Consider the following 26,937-nt stretch of genomic DNA (forward strand, 5'->3'; position numbering starts at 1 on the left):
GAATTCCAGTGAGAAAATCTGTTCCAAGTTAAGTGGATATTTCTTTATAACAAGATGGTTTTTATACACTATTTTCAGTAGTCTGTTTTGTAGGTTTTGATTCTCTTTAATTCTACCTGAATACTCCCCTCCCCAAAAATAATACTATAGGACAAATGCTGTGAAAGAGTACGAAATAGAGCATTTTTAATATGTCAAAATTCATTATTTTTGATAGTTTGTAGAAAACATACGTCAAATATTTGTTTTTTATATAGATTTTGTAAATGTAGATCTCATTTCATGTTGCTGTCAAATGTAATTCCTAGGTATTTTGCCTATCTAGACTAATTTTATTGACAAAGATTTCAATTTTAAGATCCTTTGGTGTGCTGTTATAGTTATTACCGAATTCCATGTAAGCTGTTTTATGTATAGATATTTAATGAAAGTTTATTTAACACTAGTCAGGTTTCAACTACTTTTAAGTTTTGATTCATATTTGTTTCTTTTGTTTTTATTTCATTCCAAATCTTACCAGTCGAGATAATATCTGTATCATCAGCGAAAGATAGTATTGCATTTTCTGGCATTATGAGTAATAGATCATTTAAATAGAGTATGAAAAGTAGTGGTTTTAAAAATGTTCCTTGCGGAACTTCCATTTTTACCTTTTCTCTGTTGCTTATGATGTTGTTAACTTTTACTCTTTGTTTTCTATTGTCAAGGTAGCTTTTAATAAGGTTGTATGCACAGTTCCTTATTCCACAATTATATAATCAGATCAAGAAAGGTAATTGCTATTGGATCACTTGAGTAGAGTTTGTTGTAAATGATGTTAGTTATATGATGTAGTGCGTACTTGGTGCTTCTATTTTTGCGAAATCCAAATTGTTTTGTAGATATCAAAGTACAACTTTTTATGAAATGTAATAATCTTTTGTGTATGATTTTTTCAAATATCTTGTCTATGTTAGAAATTAATAAAATTGGTATGTAGTTGTTAGGTAAATGTTTTTCTTTAGATTTGTCTAGTGGTATAATTTTGGCTTCTTTTAGTGCATCAGGCCGTATTTCTTTTTCAAATCTGTTATTTATGATATTGGTAATAAGTTCTGATATTAACTTCGTTAGTAATTTTATTACCTTGGTACGTATTAATGCCATAAACTCTACCATTTTTGTTTTTTAATTTGAATATTATTTGTTGAATTTCATGTATGCTGGTGTAGTTTAAAATTATACTTTTTATGTTCTTATCTAGCAAAATAATATTTTTATTTTGTTGTGGCGTAATTATGTTACTTAGATCTGTTCCTATGTTATAAATGAATTTGTTCATCTCATCTGCTATAGCCTCTGATTCTATTATTTTTTTATTGTTGTTTATGATGTAGTCGATGTTGTTACCTTTTTTTGTATTCCTTTCTATTTTATTGTTTATAATGGACCATAGGTTCTTTGGGTTTTGTTGAACTGTTTGAATAAGATTTTTTTATATTTTTCTTTAGCGTTTTTTATTATCTGAACCAGCGTTTTGACATAATTTTTATAAATATTTTTTTTTGTATGGATCATTTTTTCATGTGTTATATAACTTTTCGATACTGGGTGCGGAAATTGCGTTTTTCCCGCACGCTCGGCAAAAAACGTACGTTGAAAATCACACTTTACACACGTCGTATAAAAAAATACGGTATGGCACATGTTCGGGAAAGAGTTTCTCGTCTCGTGTACCTTTCCACCCTCGCTTCGCTCGGGTGTAAACGCCACACGAGACCAGAATTTATTTTCCCGTACTTGTATCGTAATGTACTATTTCTTTAGATTTACAAGAATTTATTATACTTTTTGTAATCTATTCCTTTAGTGGTAACATATTGCTACTGTTTTTATTTGAATTTTTATTGTTTTCTGCTTTGTTTTAATTTTTGTGATCAGCTTATTTGTCTATAGATTTGGGTCATTTGTTATGTCAATTTCATTCCAATTTATTGTGCGGGCAATGGATTTAAGTTTTTGGTAATTAATTTTTTAGATTTTATAAAATAAGCTCTTTGTTTTAGTTATACTATTTAATGTCATTATTAGTGGATAATGATCATTGAATAGTATGTTTAAAAGGAAGGTTTTGTAATTATTATCTTCTAATTTGATCAAATAATTATCTATGCATGAGCCCTTATTACTATTATCTAGTGAAGGTCGTGTATTGGTGCTGAATCCTGGATGAAATCCATTTTCCATTAATGTTTGCAGAAATTCTCTATCCATTATATCTTGACTCATTATAATATCACAGTTGAAATCTCCTATGATAAGTATGTTCTTACTTTTTTTTGTTTGATTTAAGTAATTTTTTATAAACAGTATGAATTGTGACTTTTGTAAATCATGTGATATATAAATAGTTGATAATACTCGTAGTACTGCTGTATCGATAGCATATATTGCTGTCAGAATATTTGGAGACTCTGGTAGATCCGGTATAGCAGGTACATACGTATAGCGTTGGGCCTAAAACACTACCCTGTGATACTCCTGCTTTTATTATTTACCGTTTTGAAACTTCTTTATTGATTTTTACTTGAAAGATTCTATCTTGTAGGTAAGATTGCAGTAAAGCACTGCAGTATTTAGCCAAAAATCTCTTCAGTTTATGTAGAAGCCCCTTATGCCATACTTTATCAAACGCCTAAGTAACGTCGAGGAACATACCTGTACAGTATTTTTTTTTTTCGACGGATTTTCTCGCTACTGATACTATTCTGTTCACTTGTTCGATCGTTGAATGATGACTTCTACGACCGAACTGATGGTCCGGGACAAGTTTTCTATCTATTATATTATTTATTTTAGCTAGTATGCTTTTTTCGTAAATTTTTGAAAATACTAGCAGTAGACTAATCGGTCGTTAAAATAGATTTAAAACAAAGATTTTCAAAAAGTCATTAAATTTATCCCATATGTTATTAATTAATGTCACCTGGCCTCAATAAAATAATATATAGTAAATAAATAATAATAGTAGTAAATAAAACGTAAAATCTGACGTCAAATTTATGATCAGCAATCTTAAAAACCCCTGATATACCATTTATAATGCTTACTAATTATTTTTAAGTGCCAGAACCAAATTTCAATCGATTTTGAATCAAATTTAGCATGAATTTTGGCTTTTTCCTTTTTTTAGAGTAGTTTCAACTCAGTAGGAAAGGTTGGAAATTAGTTAAAAATATATTAAAGACATAGTTTTCGATGTATTTTTTCCCGTAGAATTCAATTCTTTAGTCAAAATAATTTTATTTTCACTCTTTTTAATTGATAATTTTGAAAAACTCCCAAAAAACCTCAAAAAATGAGGTTTTTCGACATAAACCTCAAAATGTGTGGGGAAAGGCTATTTTTTATTGCAGATTCGGATGTAGCGTCAAAAAGTTCGTAAGAAAAAGTATATGTGGTCAAAAGTACAGACATCTTTTTTTTTGTGAGCCTTTAATATAATACGTCTTTAGAAAGGGTATATGATCTGATTAAAATACACAAAAATGATCTTCCAATACGAATAATTGCATCGACAATTAATACAGCGTCTTATAAGCTTGACAAAGTTATATCAAAATTTTCCACTAAGTATTTTCGAGACCAAAATCGTCTCTCAAAAACACAAATAAATTTCTAGATTCAATTAAAAAACTCGAGATCCCGAAAAATTATGATTTACTTTATTTTGACGTAATTTTACTGCTTACAAATATTAATATCTACTTAGTTTTAACAGTAATGAAACGAAAATAGAAATATTTGAGTTGTTATATAAATGTTTTCTTACAGGAGTTTTCAAACGGTATTCATACGCACTAATGGGATGCTATTCTAGTTCATAGTTTGGCAAATTGGCTTTGGAATGTTTTGGAACTCCGTTGCTTAAATTTATTGAAGAGCATTGTTATGTTATATAACCAATACGTTGATGATTATTTCTTGATAGTAAAATATGATGATGTAGATGAGTGCTTAAAAGTATTTATTAACTACAATGATAATTTTTAGTTTAGAATAGAAAGAGAAACGAATAAGACTATTAACATTTTAGCAATTAGTTCAATTAGAAATAATGACAAAATTATCACAAATTAGTATCAAAAGACTACATATTCTGAACGTTTTATTAACTATTTTTAACGTTACCCCCTATCACAGAAGAGAGCAATCATATACTAGTTGGTAAAGCAATTAATTTTTTGGATAATCGTTTTTATATAGTAAACATCAGCTTAGTTAAACGGTTGTTAGAAAAATGATTATCATCGTTCACTTATTAACAGTATGATTAAACGTAGACTAAATTGTTTCCATAATCAGAGGTGAGGATAATAAGGGGGTGAGGTTGATCAGCGGATGAGGTTGATCAGGGGGTATGCGAGCGAAGTTGATCAGGTGGATGTGGGTGGGCAAATCAGGAGGTTAATCAGGAAGTTGATTAGGGGATATGCGTATGGAGTTAATCACTGGATGTTTAGAAGATATAGAAACGCTTTAGGTTTATTCGTATTATTTTTCACAAAATAGATCGATTTTTTAATTTTTTTATGATCCGTTTTTGAATTTGGACGGTAAAAATAGTAGATACTCTAAATACAGTTTCATCCCTGTACAACGTAGGGCAAGCGAACCCCAGTGACAAACTTGTATGGTTACGTTTCTCTTTTACATAGATTTTTTCAAATTTTTTTTGTCGAAAAATAGTCATAAATACCCAAGTTATTGCTGTAATAGGGTTTTGGGGGTGGCTTTTGAGGGTGGTTCCCAGACCGCAAATTCCTTTTCTAGTACAACAACAGTATAATTCTCTCATCAGTTTTTAAGCGTCATAGCAAATGAAAAATCAGCGAAATTGGTGATTGGCAACTATTCATATAGCAATAGTAGGGTTAAGGGTTTATTTACCCTCGAAATATTAAATAACGAAAATACTCCGAAGCTAGTCAATATTATTTTATCACTTTCTAGATGAAAATTTATTTTTTAATTTTTATGGTAATTTCGTGATTTTTTAGGCGAAAAATCAAATTAAAAAGGTTGTTCTTTCCCTTTACATCGTGAATTTTTCAAATTTTTTGTTGTCGAAAAATATTCATATGAACCGAAGATATTGCTGTAATAGTGTTTTAGGGGTAGTTTTTGAGGGTGGTCTTCAGCTCTTATATTTATTTTCCTATAGACTAACTGTTACTGCCTGGCCTACCTTTAAACGTCATAGCATATAAAAAATCAGCAAAATTGATGATCGGTAACTATTTATATAGTATTAATAGGGTTTGGGGGTAGTTCACTCTCGAAATAGATAAAAATGAAAAAACGCCAAAACACGTCAATTTTATTTTATCATTTCCTAGATGAAAATTTATTTTTCAATACTTTATGATAATTTTGTGATTCTGTACACGAAAAATCCATTGAAAAATGTAGCTTTTCTCCTGTACATTGTAGGGATTGCAACCCCCCCCCCCCCTCCCTCCGAGTCTAATATTATACAGTTTTGTTGTTTTTTAAGAAATTCTTTCCGTTTTGTTTCATCAAAATAGATTCATTACAACCAAATTTACTGCTGCTTAACTGCTTTTAGGGATGTCTTTTGAGGGTGGCTTTCATCCCCGAGACAGCTTTTTCCGCCGATAAAAAAATACGTGTCTCTTATTTTTTTATAAAGTATAACATATCTTAATTGCAACAAAATTGAAGGCGGACGGTTGGGTATGTTCCCTTGTAAGTGAAGAACGCTTATAGGTTTTAACAGACTTCAATTCAATTGAATTTAAGAAAATCAGATCATGAATGAAAAAACCCCGCACAAAACCAATGGAAAAATACTTTCGGTTAATTTAAATCTTACACTGACAAATCGATAGTTCGTAACATACTGATCAAATGTCTCCATGGGTACCATATCCGGAAACTCGTTTTTTAGGGACAAATCAAGGGTGTTAGCTCCAAAAATACATAGTATACGTCTTAGCCATTTTAAGACGACAATGATATGCTTTTATTGAATGCATGTACATTGATTTATATTTTGTGGACATTTGAAAGTCGATGCACATATAAATACTCACAACTTCTTTCTCTGATCCGTATATCTCTTTGTTTTACGCGAAAGTGATAGTGTACGGTGACCCATTCTCAGCCGAATCCAGGATCATCGGCGTGGACGTGATGGGCGTCTGATCCCTCTGTGTGTGTGTGTGTGTGTGTGTGTGTGTGTGTGTGTGTGTGTGTGTGTGTGTGTGTGTGTGTGTGTGTGTGTGTGTGTGTGTGTGAGTTTATGTGTGTGTGGGTTAGTTCATGTGTAATTATCTACGTGTGTTAGTGTTTGTGTGTGTTATTCATTATGCATGTTAGTGTGTCAGAAAATGCACAATGAAATATTGAAACTCGACTTGTTATTGAGAGACTAGCCCAGGAGTAATCGAGTTTGAATATTTCATTTCACTTTTTATATATTTCATTTCACTTTTTATATATTTCATTTCACTTTTTCACCACTAGATAGGAGCCTCACTCTCTCTAGAACTTTTTGTTTGCCATAATCCTTAAGTAGAACTGTTTCGTTATTTTTTTCAATATGTGTCTACGAAAGCGACTACTTGTTTCATACTGACGATGGCCGGTCAGTAGTCGTAAGCCGATACACAATTCTATATTTTTAAAAAAACATTCCTTTTTTTCTAAAAATACCAACTCTTGCCATTGTAATCTCAATATGCATGGTTATGAGGCTGCCACCACTGCAGTCCACCATTGCAGGATATTGCGGAGAAGAGTTCGTGGCTTGTAGAGAGATCGTAGTAATATTTCTTTTCTCAATTCTTAAAAATAATCTTAGTTTAGAATAAATCCAGGGCAGTCTTCTTCAGACTTCCTTATTCATTGTTATTTGAACAACGTTTATTAATTATACACCCAGAAATAAATGCTTACGCTGTTGATTTACATGTCTTACAATGTATACTGGGATACAGTAGAATACAAAAAATACAAGTCTTCATCGTAGAAAATAATTAACTGTACAGTACTGATTTGATTTCATTGCAAAAGAATATAATTATTTCTGGTTGTTAAAATGGCTAATAGATGTCGGATTCCTTGCTATATTTGCCCTAACGCTTTACATGCTAGAGTAATGGTACGTTTGGCTAACGCTGAAGATGACCTTCTACGAGAAATCGCTTTTACAAGACGCTTGGAGAATGGAAGACCAGAAGCTCCTATTGATCTTGAAACTCGAATCTGTAACAATTGTAATATAACAATACGCCGTGAAATTCAAATGTTACAGGCTGATCTCAATTGCACTCGACTCAATGTTCTTTCTCATCGTACTAATAATGAATGTTTGGTGTGCCATAGACGTATTAACATTCACAGATTAAGTTTGCAATCCAGAGTTCATATTTTTGTAGAGCGAAACATTTATGTGCCAGCAAGATACTGTTGCTGTAATGAGCATTTGGATGAAAAGGGTTTATTACCACTCAATATTATTGAAGATTTCAGGTTCATTAATAGACCATACATTTTGAATGGTCCAGAATTACAATCATTTGTTCAAGCGATGCGTGAAGAAATTGTGCATAGCCCTGTACGCAGATATGAAGATGAACGCACTTTAACAGATGAACAATTTGCAGCTATTTCTCCTATTTCAAAAGATAACTTTAATGATCTTTTCACATACTCTGATCCTGTCATCGTTCCAGGTGGCCATCGTTATGTGTCTAAAAAAGACCTTCTATGTTTCCTGTATAAGTTAAAACAGGGTCTTTCGGATGAATTTTTATGGGTAATGTTCCATTATTCTTCAAGGCAAGCTACGAGTTTAGCAATCAGTACAGTTCGACAATCGTTGATGACGAGATTTGTAGATGAGAACATAGGGTTTGGATCAATAACAAGGGAGGAATACATAGAAAGACATATAACACCATTTGCAAATCGCTTGTATAATGCCACACCTGAAGAACCGACGGCAATTGTGTACAATGATTGTACTTATCTAAATATTGAGAAGAGTTCTTGTTTTAAAGCTTTGCGTCAATCGTTTTGTGTTCATAAGAACAGACACTTATTAAAACCTGCCATGTTTGTAGCTCCAGATGGATATATACTTGATATTCAAGGACCTTATTTTTCGAATGCCGCTAACAATGATGCCAGAATCCTTTTAAAAGAGTTCCAAATGGATGTTGACGGAATGCAAAGATGGTTTAGAGCACAAGACTTTCATATTGGATCGCGGATACCGAGACGCCATTCCTATTTTAACGGATATTGGCTTAGTTACATTGATGCCACCTTTACTTGATCGTAATCAAGCTCAGTTCTCAACAGAAGATGCCAACCAAGCTCGAATCATCACAAAAACTAGATGGATCGTGGAAGCCAGAAATGGCCATCTGAAAAGTTTATTTAAATTCTTTGCAAACGTTATTCCTACGTCTCATATTCCCAACTTGACTGATTTTCTGCGTATAGCCGGTGCTATAATAAATAAATATCATAGAATAATTATGATGCCTGATGCAAACGTAGAATTAGCAGAACAGATGTTAACTGAGGTTAACGAACTCAATCTAGTGCAAGCTCGAGTAGAAGTTGAAGGTCTTCAACGAAGACGAGGTCGATGGGATAACCTAACTGCAATGCATGTGCCATTGTTTCCGAATTTGACTTTGGAATATTTACGAGGATTAACTTATGGAACTTATCAAGTTGGGCTGGCACCTTCATACGTTCAGGATTCTTCTTTAAGGGCTGAGTTGGAAAATGAAGAAGAAATCGGAGAAGATGAACAAACCTTTAAAATCGATCGGAATACCAATGAAGCAGGTTTTATGAGAATAAGAATTTCCTCTAGATTCAGAAATGCTACGAAACATCAAGTATGGATAGCATTTAATGAGGAGTATAATCAAGAGCAAGATGTTGCAAATGAAGGAGAACCTATTCTTGGTTACTACTGTACATGCAAGGCTGGAGCAAGAACTCTTGGAACTTGCGCCCATGTAGCAACTATTCTTTGGTATTTGGGATACGCTCGACATGAAAATCAGGTGCACTATCCATCGCTCAGATTTTTGCGAAGCGTACAAGATGCACAGATGGATATTGATCAATTAATTGAAATAATAGATCCTCTCGGTTAATAGAGATTAGTAATGTGAATGAAGAGAGAAGAAATAGGCTTTATGCTTATTGTTTCTATTTTTTTATTTTTTTTGTTTTATACACACACGTATATATACACAAACCCACACACATACACACACTGACTTACACATTTACATACACACACTCACACACACATACACACGCTGACTTACATTTAAATACATACATTCACACACAATCACACACACATACGCACTCGCACACACATACGTACAACTCCGCCACCGCCGGTCCCAAGCCCGGGACCCTGCTACTTAAGATGCAGGGAAGGAGGAGGGGGAGGAGTATCAACCTCGTTAAAAAACCTTATCTGGCCCGGATGATAGCACCTTGTTAAAGGGTCCCCGTTCAGGGTAACGGACCCCCAAGCTGAAGGTGTGAAGCGACCCGTGCCGATGTAGCCTTGTTGGCTCTCGGGGGTAACAGAGAGTCTCAAACGGAGCCTTGGGAGCACCTGGCGAAACTCCCTCGTAATTAACCTTACTCCGGCAACCGGGGCTCTGCCGGAGCGGACCGATAGTTCCCTAGGTACTCGTGGGAACAAAATGAGCAATATAACTAAACCAAATGAGAGAGAAGATATGGAGGAGCAAGCACTTGAAGCTGATAAATGCTTCAAGAGCTTAGAAAAGAAGGTCAAACAGCTGGTGCAGTTCATACTGGAGAAAAAGAACCTCCACGCTGAATTAAAGACCATGGCCAGAAGGGCAAACAGTACTATTGATGAGTACGCAAAGCTACGGTCTGCAGGTGGTACGAAGGAAAATGCCAACAAAACGGCAAAAGATGAAGAGACGCAAACGTCCCCCAAACCAGAGAAAAAGCGAAAAAAGCGGGACCCAAATTCGCCAATAGAGTCGCCAGTGGTCAAAAAACCGAGGAAAGGGAAGAAGACACCGGCCGACGAAGCAGAAACAACCGAGCAAGAAATACGGGCGTCGAAACCCGGAACAGAAGAGTGGACAGAAGCCAAAAGAAGAGCCACAAAAAAGAAGAAGACTACGGAACAGCATAATGACGATAGAAGAAGAGGAAAAATCACGGAGTCAGAACACCGAAAGACCAGTCGAAGAAAACCTCGCCCAGAAGCCATTAAGATCAAGGCACTGGACGGGACGTCGTATGCCGACATTCTGAGAAAGGTCAAGGCAGCACCAAACATGAAGGAGATAGGAGAACGAGTTACGCGAATACGGCGCACCAGAGCAGGAGAGTTACTCCTTGAACTGGGGAAACCAGGGACGGCGTCTCCAAATATCGAAGAGACAGTTCTGGCTATCCTACAGAAGTCTGCAGAAGTCCACCTGATGACCGATAAGGAAACCCTCAGGATCAAAGACATGGATGAGACAACCACACCTGAGGAAGTGATAGAAGCTGTAGCTGCAGTTATCGGACCAGAGGCAGCTGCGAGTAGCAGCATAAAAATCAGAGGACTGTACAACGGCACACAAGCGGCACATATCCAGCTCCCGGTAGCAGCGGCCAGAAAGCTACTTGAAAACGGGAAGCTGAGAATAGGATGGGTGAATTGTAGAGTTCAGCCTTTCACACCGACACAAAGATGCTACCGGTGCCTGGAGAATGGTCACATCGCAAAGGACTGCAAAAGCGATGAAGACCGCTCCAAGCAGTGTTTCAGGTGCAGAAAGGAGGGGCATAAGGCAGCGGACTGCACGGAAGCAAAGACGGAGAGACCTCACGCTAAAAGTGACTAAAGTACTCCAAATCAACCTCAACCACTGTGCAGCGGCTCAAGACCTGCTGCACCAGTTGGTAAGGGAGGAAAGGGCCGACATCGTCATAGTTAGCGAAAAGTACCGTGATCTCGATGAGCCGAACTGGGTGAAAGATGCGACTGGTAGGGCGGCTGTCTGGGTATGCGGACACCTACACGTATCGGCAAGAATGATCGATCCAACCTCAAACTTTACGTGGATAGAAGTGGCTGGCATGCGTATATATAGTTGCTATCTCCCACCTAGCGAAGAGATAAGCGAGTTTAAGAAATCCTTGGATGACATTGTTACCAGCGCAATGACATCACGCCTACCGGTAGTCATCGCAGGCGATTTTAATGCATGGGCCGTAAACTGGGGCAGCGCGAAAACAAATGCTCGCGGGCATGCACTTCTAGAGGCGTTTGGAGTATTGGAGCTCGAGGTAGCCAATAGAGGAACGATCCCGACATATTCCAAGGCGGGGAAATCGTCCATAGTGGATGTTACCTTCATAGATGCCAAACTATTGACGGAGGAGCTCAACTGGAGAGTCAGCGATCGGTACACGGGCAGTGACCATCAAGCCATAACGTACCGGCTCCAGTTGACCAAACCAGCGGTATCCATCAGGACAACGGAAAACAAGAGGAGATGGGCACCAAATACCTTCGACAGAGAGTCATTTCTCTACTCCCTCGAAGGAACATCAGTGTCCGGAACCGCGGAGGAAAAGGCGCAGGGTCTCACACGTGCTCTGAAAACTGCATGTGATGCATCCATGGCAGCAAAAAATAACGCAAGAGGTCGACTACCGGTATATTGGTGGAACGAGGACATCGCAAGCCTGAGACATAAATGTCTCACAGCCAGAAGGCGCCATCAAAGAGCACGGAACAAGCCCAACTTCCAGGCTCTGACCGAAAAATATGAGGAGCTGCGATCACTGCTCAAGGTCACCATCAAAGCAGCTAAGAGACAGTGCTGGCGAGACTTCTGCGAGGAAGTAGATAAGGACCCCTGGGGCCGGCCGTATAAAACGGTCATGCGCAAGATCAAGCCCAGGAGTGGCGCACCACCATCTTGCCCATTATTCCTCGACAGAGTAGTGCGACATCTGTTCCCAAGACATCGGGAGAGACCAGAACAAACAGGCCTAATGGAAAGAGACGATGAAACCGAGTTTACAGAAGTAACCCAACCCAAGCAGAACTGATAGTAGCCGTGAAGAAAATTCGAACCCGGAAAGCGCCAGGGCCGGATGGGATACCGGGAATTGCGATCAAGACGGCAGCACTGAATGCCCCGGAAATAATTCGCGATACATTTAGTGCGTGCCTGCGAGAAGGACATTTCCCAAACTCGTGGAAGCTGCAAAGACTGGTCCTGCTATCCAAGGGAAATAAGCCTCCCGAGCAGCCTTCGTCCTACAGACCACTGTGCATGTTGGACATTATAGGAAAACTGCTGGAAAGAGTAATCCATGCCAGATTGGAGGCAGTTATAGCCGAAGCGGGGGACCTGTCTGGAAACCAGTTCAGCTTCAGAAAAGGCCGTTCAACCTTAGGCGCTATTGGTCGAGTTGTACGAGGTGTGTTCAAAAAGTAACGAGAATTTTTAAATTTCGCGGGTTTGGAGAGTCCGCTTGTATAAAATTTTTTTTTATTATGTTGGTACACATGCCCCTGAAGTACGATAAAATTTTCAGCAATATTCATTGCTTACTTTTTAAGTGGCAGCCGCTAACGTTAGACGTGTTTTTCGAGCTCGGCGATTTTCGTTTGTGAAAAAAAATGGATCAAAGAATTTGTATTAAATTTTGCGTAAAAAATGAAATAAAGTGTAGTAAAGTTTGTCAAATGTTAACAAAGGCATATAGTGAGTCTGCTATGAGTAAAGCAAGGATTTATGAGTGGTATAAGCGTTTCTAAGATGGCCACGAAAACGTTGAAGATGACGAACGACCCGGACGCCCAAGGACATCAACAACCGATGAAAACGTGAAAAAAGTGAAAGAAATGGTTATGAACGATCGCCGAATCACAATCAGAGAAGTCGCTGATGATGTTGGCATATCAGTTGGCTCATGCCATCAAATTTTTTCGAATGTTTTGGGTATGAAACGTGTGGCAGCAAAATTCGTTCCAAAATTGTTGAAATTCGAACAAAAACAGCGGCGAATGGAAGTTGCTCAGGAGTCGCTAAATGAAGTCAATAACGATGCAGAACTACTAAAACGTGTTATAACAGGTGACGAAACATGGGTTTACGGATATGATGTCGAAACTAAGGCTCAATAGTCCCAGTGGAGGCATTCTGGATCGCCAAGACCGAAAAAGGCTCGACAAGTGCGGTCGAATGTGAAGGTTATGCTCACTGTGTTCTTCGATTTTAATGGCATAGTGCATTATGAATTCTTGCCACAAGGTCAAACAATCAATAAGCAGTACTAGTACAAGTCAGTACAAGTTCAACGTCGTTTGCTTGAAGCAATCCGAAAAAAACGCCCGGATTTGTGGCAAAACAATTCATGGCTTTTGCACCACGATAATGCGCCTGCTCACACTTCATTGCTTGTTCGTGAATTTTTGGCCAAAAACGAAACTGTAACGATGCCTCAGCCTCCATATTCGCCAGATATGGCTCCATGTGACTTTTTTCTATTTCCAAAAATAAAGAGAACATTAAAAGGCCGTCGTTTTACAAGCATAGATGACATTAAAAGCGAATCGCTGAAAGAGCTAAAAGCTATTACAAAGATCGAGTTTCAAAAGTGTTTCGAGGATTGGAAAAAGCGTTGGCATAAGTGTATTGTATCCGAAGGGAACTACTTTGAAGGCGACAACATTAATGTAGATGAATAAATAAATATTTTTTTCATAAAACGAAAATTCTCGTTATTTTTTGAACACACCTCGTAAACCTGGCCAAAGATGCCATTAGCGGAGGACGGAGCGCAAGACGCATGTGCGCTGTGATGGCATTAGACATCCGAAATGCGTTCAACTCGGCAAGATGGGACATCATTATGACAGCCATGGAAGGACTGAGGGTGCCGCTGTATTTGCGTAGAGCCCTATCGAGCTACTTAAGCAACCGAATCCTGCACTATAACACCGACGATGGCACACACTCATACAACATCACGGGAGGAGTGCCGCAGGGATCGGTGCTTGACCCCTTGCTATGGAACGTCCTATATGACGGTCTAATAAGACAGCAGTTCCCAAGGGGAACAGAGATAATAGCTTTTGCTGATGATGTAGCACTAGTGGTCACGGCAAAGAGCGTTGAGGAAATAGAATATATAGGAAACGCCTCCATCGAGGTGGTGGCCCGATGGCTAAAAGATCATGGGCTCAGTCTCGCTGCGGAAAAGACGGAAGCGGTGCTCATCTCCCGCACGAAAGCTCGGAAGTATGCCACATTCACGGTGGAAAATAAGCGAGTACAGTCGACTGACACGGTGAGGTACCTGGGAGTTATACTAGATGCGCGGCTATTGTTTAAGGAACACCTCTCGAAAACAGATGTCAAAGCCACTAACGTTGCTAGGGCGTTGGCAGGTATCATGCCAAACGTCGGGGGGCCAAAGCAACCACGCAGAACCCTCCTATCGTCGGTCGTAAGCTCGGTAATTCTCTACGGAGCTCCTATATGGGCAGATGCGCTAAGAAATAATGCAAGCTACGGAGGGACGTGTCGAAGAGCCTGCAGAGCAGCAGCGCTGCGAGTTGCCCGTGCATACCGAACTGTATCGGACATTGCAGTTTCGGTAATCGCTGGAATAGCGCCTATCGACCTACTAGCATGCGACAGAGCAGAAATATACCGTGAAGGAGGTCGTAACGAAGAGAACAATGCTGATAGACATGTCCACAGCAAACGGTGGACGCAAAATTTAATGCGAGAATGGCAGAGAAAATGGGACAACGCAGTGAAAGGTCGCTGGACTCATCGCATCATCCCGAACATTGACAAGTGGACAGGCAGGCGCCACGGACACCTCACCTTTCAACTGACACAGGTGCTCACCGGTCATGGCTGCTTCCGCAGTTATCTTCAACGCATCGGTGTCTATGCAGGTGCCGAATGCCCAGCCTGTCCAGGCACTGACGAGGACGTAGAACATGTCCTATTTGTGTGTCCCCGCTTCGCTGAAGAACGGATGCATTTCCGCACGGAGTGGAATGATCCAATGAGTTCCGAAGGACTCGGAGCTTGCCTGCTCGGCTCGCTAGAGGGATGGGAAACGGTAGTGACCTTTGCCACGTCAGTGGTAAACCGGCTGACCGAAGTAAGAAAGGAGGAAGAGAGAAGACGCGACAGGTCTATCATGCATAGATAGAGCGAGGTGCCAGACTATGGGACTAATAAGCGCTCCTAAACTACCACAGAGTAGTTGGTAGAGCGCGGTCACCCCATCCGATGCAGAGGAACGTAGGATCTGGGGTCACCTATATCCATAGGATAACAAGGCGCCAGCCTATCCTAAGGGCTCCCCTGCCTTTGCGGGAGAGTAAAGGACATTGGGTTGAGCCCAGACTCCCTCACCCGATGCAGAGGAACGTAGGTGTCGAGGTGGAGTCTGTCCAGAGGATGACCGGACGATGCCGATAGAAGAAGACGACCGGACGATGCCGTTGGAAGAAGACGTGTAAATCGATGCCGTAAGAAGAAGACGAGGCTAACATAGCCGAAGACGATGAAGATCGAAGAAAACGACACAGCCGAATGGTAATGAAGAAGACAAGGCTAATATAGCAGAAGCCCCCCCGCGAAGTAATGCCTAGCGGCGGTTCCCGCGGGGGATACAGGCAGGACATAGAGAGATGGGAGTTTAGTTGGTATACCATGCTTAGGGATTCCCACACAGGACGAGCCGGAAGGCCGTTACGTGCATAAAGCATTCTCCAACTCTCTTTAATAATAAAAAAAAAAAAAAAAAAAAAAAAAAACCCGCATACGTACACCCACACGCACACGCACGCACACACACACACACACAGGGATCAGACGCCCATCACGTCCACGCCGATGATCCTGGATTCGGCTGAGAATGGGTCACCGTACACTATCACTTTCGCGTAAAACAAAGAGATATACGGATCAGAGAAAGAAGTTGTGAGTATTTATATGTGCATCGACTTTCAAATGTCCACAAAATATAAATCAATGTACATGCATTCAATAAAAGCATATCATTGTCGTCTTAAAATGGCTAAGACGTATACTATGTATTTTTGGAGCTAACACCCTTGATTTGTCCCTAAAAAACGAGTTTCCGGATATGGTACCCATGGAGACATTTGATCAGTATGTTACGAACTATCGATTTGTCAGTGTAAGATTTAAATTAACCGAAAGTATTTTTCCATTGGTTTTGTGCGGGGTTTTTTCTAAATCGAACAGTTCGTTAAGGATTAATGACTCTTCTATTCAAACTTAGTACAGGAGCATCAAACAAAAATATTGCTACTACTTTCAAATTCGATCGTGAGCAAATGGTATCAGATATTGTCAAAACAATTATTGAATCATTTGAAGAAGATATTTTAGCATTCGAAAAAAATATATTTGAAAACAATAAGACCGATGAAGAAGTTAAAGAAGCTAGAAAAAATTTAATTGATAATACAGTCCGAGAAGGTTTTTGCACAAGCAAACCATACATGGTTCCCCGAAGAATTTTTGGCGCTGAAACCGAATCCGGCCTCAAAATTTCTCCAACACGTCAGAATTTTGAGATATCCTAACCTAAAAGTGCGAAAATAGCGATTTTTGCCTATATTTGAGGTTATGTAGCACTACATTCTCTATACACAAAAAACTATAAAAGACATCTTAAAGTAGCAGCCTAGCCCTTTCAAATGTCGTTGAGTTTGCTCAAATAGCTTATTTTTTCTGTGAGATATTGTATTTTATAGTTTTTCGATTTCACAAATATTGTACCTCTGTGTGTGTGTGTGTGTGTGTGTGTGTGTGTGTGTGTGTGTGTGTTGTAACGGTTCGTTAAATAAATTCAATTATTTCAATCTGTTAAAGACTTTCGTCCCTCGCTGCAAGTCTAACCACCGCTCCGATCTGCTTCTGGTATTCTTGGTGCTGTTACGCATACATTTCACGCAGCTAAAAATGAGCGCGCAAGCATGAGATAAAGTGTGACATAAGTTAGTTATGGTTATGGGTTTTTACTAAAAGCGAAAATTAGTTAGATATTAACTTGTAATTATTATTAAATGCAAACATTGAACATGACTCAAAATAATAAAAAAAAGGTAAGACGTTTATTGCATCCTCTAGCAATAACAGAACGATGTTTGAGCCGAAGGTTTAGTCGCAAGCATTGCAAACCAAAATAGAGAAAGAGAGAGAGAGAGAAATGAAGAGAGAAAGAGAGAGAGAGAAATGAAGAGAGAAAGAGAGAGAGAGAGAGATAAAAAATTATTAATAAAAACTATTCTTCCATAATTAGATTAGATTTATTGAGCGCAGGCGTAAATTATTATAAGGAAGCGAGAAAATTGGGCTGTTCTGAATTTGCGTAACACATTAATTTATTAGTCAATGTATCACCTTTCTATTTATTAAATAAAAGATAAAAAGTAATGCTCTATATTTAATATTCATAATATACGTCTAATTTTTTATAATAATTGATGCTATATTTAATATCTAAGTTTATTCGTACTGGCAAACTGTATCTGCGTTTAGAGCGTCTCGTGGATGGTATAATTAATTTACACTTCACAGAGATGGGTAAAGGTTCGGGAATTCAATTGTAATTCAATTATTACTTATTAATCAATTTTGTTAAAATAGAGTATTGGTATGAAGCTTTTGTTTACATTGCTATTTGCTGTTTGATTTGGTATTTCGCTTTAACTGTTCAACATGCATACGACAAACACTACAAGTACTGTTAACTATGAAATGCACTAAATGCAGGTACAATTCGCCAATGCAAATAAACTTAGATATTGAATGTAGCATCAATTATTATAGAAAATGAAATAGATATAAAACTTAAACACAAGGCATTACTTGTTATGCTTCATTTAATAACTAGAAAGGTGCAGTTTGAATCATTGCATATGATACTCATAATCAGATTAGCGTTTGTCAAGGCTTTTTATATGAAATTGTTCATAAATTGATGTTCATTGCAAATTCAGAACAACCCAGTTTGTCCACCTCTATGTAGTAATTCACGCATGCGCTCAATAAATCTAATCCTTAAGAGCCGTGGTAGCTCAGTGGATACAATACGAGACCCATGCAGATGTCTAGGGCTCGATTTCCGGCGGATACCACCCAATGGTTTTTTCCAAAATAAATGTTGATATGCTAGAATTAACACCGTGCCTTTAGAAGGTTCTGATTCTATTATAAGCTGTAGGTTCAGTATCCGAATGAGCATTTTGGGTACTATATACTCGGATTCCTGCCAACCCTTTTGTAAAAGCAACCAAATGACTATTTTAAAAAAAGTTTGAATGTTTCTCAAAAATACCCCCCCCCCCCCCAACAATATTTTAATATGTGTATATCGACCTTTATCCAACTGGACCTTCAATGATTTCAATAGTCTTTTAATATATTATAAATTATAGAAAAATATATAACACGTACTCTTTTAATCAGCGGAAAAATACATTGAGGAGGTGAAATCACCCTCCAAGTCCACTCGCAAAAATAAATTTTGCAATTTAGCTCAAGTTCTAATTAATATTTTACAATGAAATAAATTTCATTTCTCTTCTCATGAAAATGTGGAGTTAGTGCATGTAGTTTAGACCATAAAGGATGTAACCCTTATTTTTTTTATTGACAATTCTACTATATTTATAGCTATTTTTATGAAAAAAACATTTTAAATGAGCTTAAAAACTGGAAAAAATGTTATTGCAGGTTGATTACAATAATAAAGTTCGAAATTATTTTTCGAAACACCCTTAAAATAAAAAACGTTTTTCAATACGATAATATAATTTCTAGATTATTTTAACTCATTAAAATTTTTTTTATAAAATTAGGCACAAAAATGATGAGAATTGTTAATAAAAAAAATAAAGGCTACATCCCTAGTCATTGGATCCGCATGAAAAGTGGAATGAAATTTATTTCGTTATAAATATTAATTAGAACTTGAGATAAGAGGGTGGACTTTGAAGGGAGATTTTACCTCCTCAAAGAGTATTTTTTCCCCAATAAAAAAACACGTGTTACTTATTTTTTTACGATCTACACAATCTATTAAAAGAATATTGAAATCGGTCAGATCGGATTGAGGGGAAGGTTTCCTTGTTAGTTAGAAAATCACCACCATCCAATAAACCTAACCTAACTCAACCTTAATTATGAAAATATGGTTTTTATTATCAATTTTTTATTTAGATTAATAATTTTTATAAAGTAATTATATAAGTTCAATATCACGCAAGGTAGTTTTTGGCTACTTAGTAAAATTTTGATTGTTTACGAAGTTATCGCCCTTGCAATATCTCGTAAAACAAGCATTAGATCTTATTATTTTTTTTAATAACTAAAAGGGTACCTTATAATTTATAAACATATTTTAAGATTACAGTTAATAATATTCTGATTGTTATTTTTTTAGTTAGAATATGGTTCACTGGTTGGGGTAAGTGGGTTTTTAAGACACAAACTTGATCAGCTAATCGAATGAAAACTTTGTTAATTTATAATTATTGATACAATTTAAACATTTATCAGAGATGACTATCAGCGATTTATCATGTGTTCAATTACAATTGATTCGTATCTATAGATTTTATTTTATGTGACTCTGGCACAGCTAATGAAATTTGCCCCTTCCTTCGACCTAACACTTTTCTCAAAAACTAAATAGTACATTACGATACAAGTGCGGAAAAGTAGATTCTTGTCTCATGTGGCGTTTATAGAAAGGTAGACGAGACGAGAAACTCTTTTCCGAACATGTACTGTACCGTATTTTTTTATACGACGTGTGGCAAGTGCAATTTTCAACGCACGTTTTCTGCCGAGCGTGCAGGAAAGACGCACTTTACGCACGGAGTGTCGAAAATATATAGACGAGTAGACTGCCGCTAATACCTAGAGCTCAGAGACTATTTTCAAATCAATTTTATAGTTAGAAGGAAGTAAAAATTGTAATTTAACAATTTTTTATATAATTATGAATCGACAATTTTGGTATGTTGTCCAACCATGTTCAAAATTGCCACTTCGAAATTATAATAAAAATTGCTAAATTACAATTTTCACTTGCTAGCAATTACCAAACTGATTTTGAAATTGTCTCTAGGCTTTAGATATTAGCGAAATCCTACTCGCATGTCAGTTTTACTTTTTAAGAAGAGTGTGGTAAACATGGGGATGTTTGTAATATACGTTGAAAAAGAATTAATAATCATGGTAAATTAAACAGCTCACCAATGTTGGCAGATCGAGCTATGATGCCTGATAAATATGCCACTTCATTTATAAATAAAGTATTTGATGTAGGTGAAATATTCCTCAAAGTCATTTCAACTGTATCACGATGACTTTGTAAAAATCCACAAATTTGTATAGCACATGATTGATTTTCTGTGCCAAGTGTAGTAAGCAAGGCATCGCATAAACAAAGCATTGGTAAAAAAATCTGTTGATATCTTTCTGTCACTGATGGTAGGAAAGAAGGATCTATTCCATTAATACTATCTTGGATATCTGGATGTTGATCAACGACAGACATGTTTGAAAGACATGATAAAATGTTATTTTCTAAAAGACTTTCAGCACCTAATCTAGTTGAAGCCATGCGATTAAACATAGCCATTTTTGCTTCATATAAATATAATGGTCGCAAGGTCTGAGGATCTGGCTGAAACAAACAACGAAGCAAGTTATCTGATTCTAACAAATTGTCAATCATGTGTTTCAAATATCCTCTACTTGACAAATATGTAATCCATGAATTGTCACAATCTAATTCAAGAATTTTATTAAGACAGGAAAACCCTAACATTTTGCAAACGTCATGTCCACCAGAGCAACTATGGCATATAATATCCTTTAATTTATCACCAAAACTATTTATTACTTCGATAGTGCTATATTGATGTGATCGTTGCATTGGTAGTGCTCTATAAAAAGAGTTATCTAACTGGTTAACAAAAGTTACATCTATATTATTAACTTCAACTCCAGCTTTATCAGAGATGACAATGTAAAGAAAATAGAGAAGAGCTCCAAAAAGGTGAGTACAAACTTTTTGAGATGAAGCTTCGGAATTTAGAATCCATTGAAGGATGTGATTCAGAATTATTTTCATCATAGTTGTGTTAGTGGCAGAAGGTGACAATAGTTCGTCGTCTGATTGTAAAGCTAAACTTACACGCAAATTCACTAATAGAATCAAAACTGTCCCAGAGACTAACGTTTTGATCTCATTCAAGGCTTCGCACGAGGTCATTTTTCGCAGTAAATCATGAGAAAGATTCAGTATGAAATTTTGCTTCTGTACCACAGGTAATTGTTGATTTGAGGCAATTGAAAAAAGGATTTCTGTCACTTGACACCAACCTTCTACGAATTTCACAGTAGCATAAGACAGAGTTTTGATTTGATTTCTTTTCAATGCATAATCTAAAATTGATTTTAATTCTTGTTGCATAAGTTTTCTTTGACTAGCAGTAGCACTTGCTTGAGTAACCGATAATTCTTCTGTTATGAGTAAATGTAATTCTTTTATGTCGATAAGCTGTGGTCCTCCAGAAAGAGCTACCGCAACGCTACAACGTCCAAAAACCATTTCTATTTGAGAAGGATCAAAGTATTCCCAAGATTTATGAGGTTCTAATTGCAATTGAAAATCTATGTAATGTAGTAAATCCATCAATAACTTTTGGGATGGCACAATTTGATCTCTATCTTGACCATGGTTTCCTTGAAAAAAGATGAATAAAAATAATAAATAAAAAAATTATGCGAATATTGAGTAGAAAACTATATTTTTAGTAAATTTCTTTAAAAAAACAATAGCTAATTATTTTAAAGACAGAACAATCTGCATAACACTGAACAGATCAACATTTATTAATAATAAATAAAATGAGTAAAAGATAAAAATTATGAAGTTTCCGTATTATATAACATATTCATGCACTGTCATTTGAAGAATTTCAATGTGTACAATAATTTTATTTCAATAACATTTAAATATTTTAGTTTGTCTTTTAGAACTTTCAAAATTTAGTATAAAATAATACTAAAAACATTTTTTAAGCAAGACTCAAGAATTTAAAAGACCTGTTAAATTTTTTAATTCACTAGAAAATGTGATATAAAAATTTCAGTTATCTGCAATAGTAATTTGCTACAATTATATACATAATCCAATTTATCAATAACTCTTATTGGTATTATATAGTTTTAATATTCTAAAAAACCTATTACTTACCAATTAATTTTTGTATCAATGAATTTTGAAGACTTCCACTACCAACGCGTAATTCAATAGCGGCAATTTTAAGTAACCATGACATACAAGTCAAATCACTAGCTCTATCCAGTCCTTGAAATGGTAACTTTGATAAATGCCGATGTACAAAATCTTGGTTAGTTGTAGTTCGAAGAAAACGCAACACCGGGATTGAAGTTTTACTGTTCGATACCAGTGTATGAAGAAACCAGTAACAAGCTTCTGTTATTTTATTCCGGCCTTTTTCCAAAGATGACTCTAAAATTCCTAAAATAGAGTGTAAACAAGTTCTAGGATAAGCGAGGATTCCAGGTTGTTGAATTACAGTTTTTCTAATATCTTTAGAAATTTCAAATCCAAGTAAATAATGAGCAAGATTGGGGGCTGGACAAGTGATACTTTGCATCAATAGCGACAATATTCGCTCTTTACAGTGCCTTATCTGCTGTTTATTCTTTTGTCCCTCTTCTTCATTCTCAGTATATGTCTCTTCCATATCCAAACATTCAACAAAGCCGTGCCTAATATTTGTAGAGAGTACTGCTGTAGAGGTAAAAGTTGATAAGAGTTCTGAATCAGCCCCTGGTTCATTGGATACACTATGGATGATACCAACAGCAATATTTGTATGTCGTTGTAACCAACTGTTGTATAGAATATACTGAGCAATGTTAATCATATGATCGGGTTTTCCTGTACGATGATTTACTCCTAGCAAAAGCCGAGATAATCCCGTTAATATTTTATCAGATGATGACACGATAGCTAGTTGTGACATGTACTGATGTTGAGTTTTTAGAGTTCTTTCTAATATTTCTAAACAACTTAGAGTACTTTCTTCAAGAAACATTTTACCAGCAAATGTATCATATGTGTCCAGCCAATGGCATCCTTCCTCAAGAATATATAATAAATTTCGAAGCAGTTCTGTATTTGAATGAAGCTGTGTCATTAAATGATATCCGGGTGAAGCATTAATTACCATAGATTCACCACCTTGCAGTTCAATTTTGCATCCAACAAAATCTTCAACAGATGGCTCATATCGCTGAAGAAGTTTGGAAAGTATTTTTAAGCAAGCATGAGCCACTTCCCATTTCTCACTTGGATTTTTATATGAACGTGTGTTGAATCGTAAGAAAACAGTATTAATGATAAAGTTTAGATATGGATCAAACCCAGGATTTCTCTGGCCCACTCCGAGCAAACGAGGAATTGGAAAATCAGTCAAAACATCTAGTAATTCAAGCATTGCTCTAGTCAATGGATATTCTTCATTTCGAGATTCAATTTCATCCAACTCTGTTTGAACACCTCGAGGCTGATAGCTGCTAGTTGTTGGTATTGTAGTGATAATTTGAGTAGCTTCTAAATTTTGCCAAACAGTAGATGAACTATCTGGTGATTTTGCAAGAGCAGCTAAAGTTCGTACTAAACATCCTTTTAATGGAATAGGCATAGCACAACTAACTAAACCTATAACAGACTGCAATACCTTCCAAGCTGGATGATCACACAAGGTTACTCTAGACATTTCGTCATATTTTGCTACAACTTGAATAACTTGAAGAACTGCCTCCAAACCTTTAACTTCATTTGGGGTTATGCCTTTTGAAAGACCACGCTGACGATATACTGTGTCTTGTATAGTAGGTGGAAGTTCTTGTCTTAAGTTATAATAATAACGGTTTAAAGAACTAAAAAAGTGATCCCATGATATTGTTGTTGAGCCAGCTGAACCTAGAAATCATTTAAGTAATTTTTAATTAAGATTTAAATTGGGGTATCTATAAAATTTTTCAATACAAGTTTGAGAAAGTAATTTAATTCTTGCATAGACATGTATACATTAGTAAAACCAAACACTGTTAAAATTACCTACTTGTTCATTTATTGAACTCTATATGTTGATACAAAACACAGAAAATGTGATTTTTGTGATACTTCTTTTTCTACAAGATTGAAAAATTCTATTTTGAATATGAATTGTCAAATTAATAATACTTAGTTACCATTTGGTTTAAGAAAGTTGAAGGCTTGTCTGGCAGCTTGTGTTGATGAAGCCAAGGATGCAATCATATTTAAGTATGGAACGAATAAACCTGCAGGAAGAATTTCTCCAGCTAATCGTACAAATTTGAATAAAGCAACTTGTTTTGATGGTAATTTACTAGAGTGACTAGTATTAGATACATGAGAAGTTTCTGAATGCTGATACCAGTAATCCATGACCAAATTTAGATTTAGTGGATCAAATTTATAAATTTCGGCTATCATTAACATTAAATATTTAAAATGGTTATCTAAATTCATGGGGGGCTCAATTCCTTCTTGTTGATAAGCTTGAATTAAACGCATTGATTCATCTGCTCTACTCTTCAACTCTTTCACTTTTAAAGGCATTAATAAAATAAAATCTGATATTAATGTATGAAAGTAACGCAAGTAAAATTCTTCATAATGCAAATGTTTGCTTTTAAAAAGAACTTCAGCTGCAAAATGAAAAGCTTTATTAGATAAAGCAGCTTCAATAAGTATTTCATCTTCTTTTGTAATATTATGTATTGGACAAATATTTGGTGCAGATTTTATTGTTGTTACAGCGATTGCAAGAACAAATTGTATAAATCCTTTCAATCCAGTACTTTCCCATGAAATATTGGGGTTCATTAACTTCTGAATAAGTTTATCAAAAGCACTATTTTCCGATATTATTGGCATTAAACGAATAATTTCTAGAAAATTAAATATTTTTCATTAATAACTTTATCAAGTACTATATCAGAAGAAAAAGTTTTATTAATATTTACCTTCACCATCTTCCCTGCTATGAAGAGGACTTAAATTTATTGAACTTAAAAGGGACATAATAAGGGTTATTGTGACCTTGTCTGGACTACCTTCTCCAGCTTCTGACTCAGGATGAAGCTTTTGTAATAACATTACAAGTCGAAACATTATAATGATTGGTAGACCTGATTGAGCTGACCACATATATAATATATCTGCCAAATCTTGTCGAGTATCATTAAATAATTTCATAACCATGTAATGATGTTTTGAACCACCAAGTGCTCTATTTTGTTGTAAAAGATCTTGTTCCTGAAAATAAAATTATATTTCTGCTTAATTTTTAATTAATTTATAAACGTAAAATATAAATTTAATTTAAATATAATTATTTGAAATATTTTAGTTTTCGTATTATAATAAGAGCACCCTTGTTGGATCCATTTCTTCAAGCAAATGCATAATTCTACACAATAGCCCATCTTCTTCCATTTTGTTAGTATATTCTGTAATTTGTTTGGTCAATCTTACTGGTATATCTAACATCCAGCTATGACCAGCTCTGGCTTGAACCAAGGTCTTCAATGATGATGTAAGAGCTTTCCTTCCATCGTAATATAATAAGATTGCTGTAAGACCTCTGGTTAATCCTGGGTAATATGGCATTTGCAATTGTGCAGTATACAATAAATCAAGAGCCATAAATTCATTTAAATCATACATATCACTAATAATCAATGTTTCATCAATCAATTCTTTTGTCAGCATTTGATGACCTAATCCTGGTGAGTGAATTCCTTCTGTATTACCTTTCAGAATTTCTTCTCGAGTTTTAGAGTTTCTTGGCTTAAAATATCAAATGGATATATTTCAATATTTTTGCTGATTAGATTTATGCAAATAAAAATTCAACCATTAGTTTTAATTCATACTTACTGGATTTTTCAAAAGTGATAAAAAATTTTGTCTATAATTACGTAAAGCTTCTGAAAATTCATGGTACTGTGGATCACATGTATTTGGTGATGAAGTAACATATTGTTCAATAAGACTTTGCAGCTCTTTGTATGGTGTCCACATATCTTCTGTGCTCATTTTTTCTATAGCCATAAAAGTTTTAACAACTTATATTTATAATTAGTAAAAAAATTATTTACTTAAAAGTAAAACAATTTTTGTTTCATAAAATTAATTGATTAACAACTATTTTTCTATTATATTTCGAAAATGAACAACTTACCTTGAGTTGTTGGAATTGATTACAATTATTTAAGTTTCAAAATAATCTTGCTTCCAATTTTTTCAAACCTTATTAAAGATTTTTAAAGACTGTTGTTAAAATTATTACGTATTACTATTACTGTTACTATTACTATCTTCAATCTATCTATTTATCGTTAAAAAGTTATAAGTCAACATTAATAGCGATGTTTACGCAAAACCATGGAGACTGCATTAAGGAGACAGAGCGCTCATCAGCAGCGTCCAGACGTTTAGGGTGTTCACACGGAAAAAAATCCAAGACCCGCCTGCTCACGGAAAATCCGAAACTGATATGATTGTGCGATTCTGAATCTCATCGATGACGAACTGAAACGGTCACGGCGTGATACGGTCGAGAGCGATGGAGTTATAGGTATGCGACGCAGACAGTTGCGACAAGCAATAGTTACAGTTGCGGAGCATCATAGCGCTTGCCGCTTCACAACCAAGACGCGCATGGTTTCGTGCTCAAAGGACGGCAGATCG

General features: G+C 36.2%; 1 protein-coding gene across 3 annotated transcripts in view; it reads right to left on the reverse strand.

Moving 5' to 3' along the window:
- The window catches only part of LOC131669819 (nuclear pore complex protein Nup205), a 188,283-nt gene extending 161,665 nt beyond the window's left edge, over nucleotides 1–26,618 (reverse strand). For 2 of the 3 annotated variants that reach the window (XM_058944994.1, XM_058945001.1), the window contains exons 1-7: nucleotides 26,429–26,618; nucleotides 26,125–26,288; nucleotides 25,618–26,034; nucleotides 25,209–25,500; nucleotides 24,411–25,133; nucleotides 22,378–24,138; nucleotides 20,367–21,863 (exon numbers count right to left, since the gene is read on the reverse strand). In XM_058944994.1, coding sequence (XP_058800977.1) covers nucleotides 20,367–21,863; nucleotides 22,378–24,138; nucleotides 24,411–25,133; nucleotides 25,209–25,500; nucleotides 25,618–26,034; nucleotides 26,125–26,283 — 4,849 coding nt within the window. In that variant the 5' untranslated portion in view covers nucleotides 26,284–26,288; nucleotides 26,429–26,618. Of the gene's footprint in view, nucleotides 1–20,366; nucleotides 21,864–22,377; nucleotides 24,139–24,410; nucleotides 25,134–25,208; nucleotides 25,501–25,617; nucleotides 26,035–26,124; nucleotides 26,299–26,428 lie in introns of those variants that run through there. The other variant, XM_058944986.1, reaches the window with a different exon arrangement.
- Nucleotides 26,619–26,937: the final 319 nt, after the last annotated feature.

Source organism: Phymastichus coffea, unplaced genomic scaffold (genome assembly GCF_024137745.1).
Source record: "Phymastichus coffea isolate CEN01 unplaced genomic scaffold, Cenicafe_Pcof_1.1 PCOF00008, whole genome shotgun sequence".
Lineage (NCBI taxonomy): Eukaryota > Metazoa > Arthropoda > Insecta > Hymenoptera > Eulophidae > Phymastichus > Phymastichus coffea.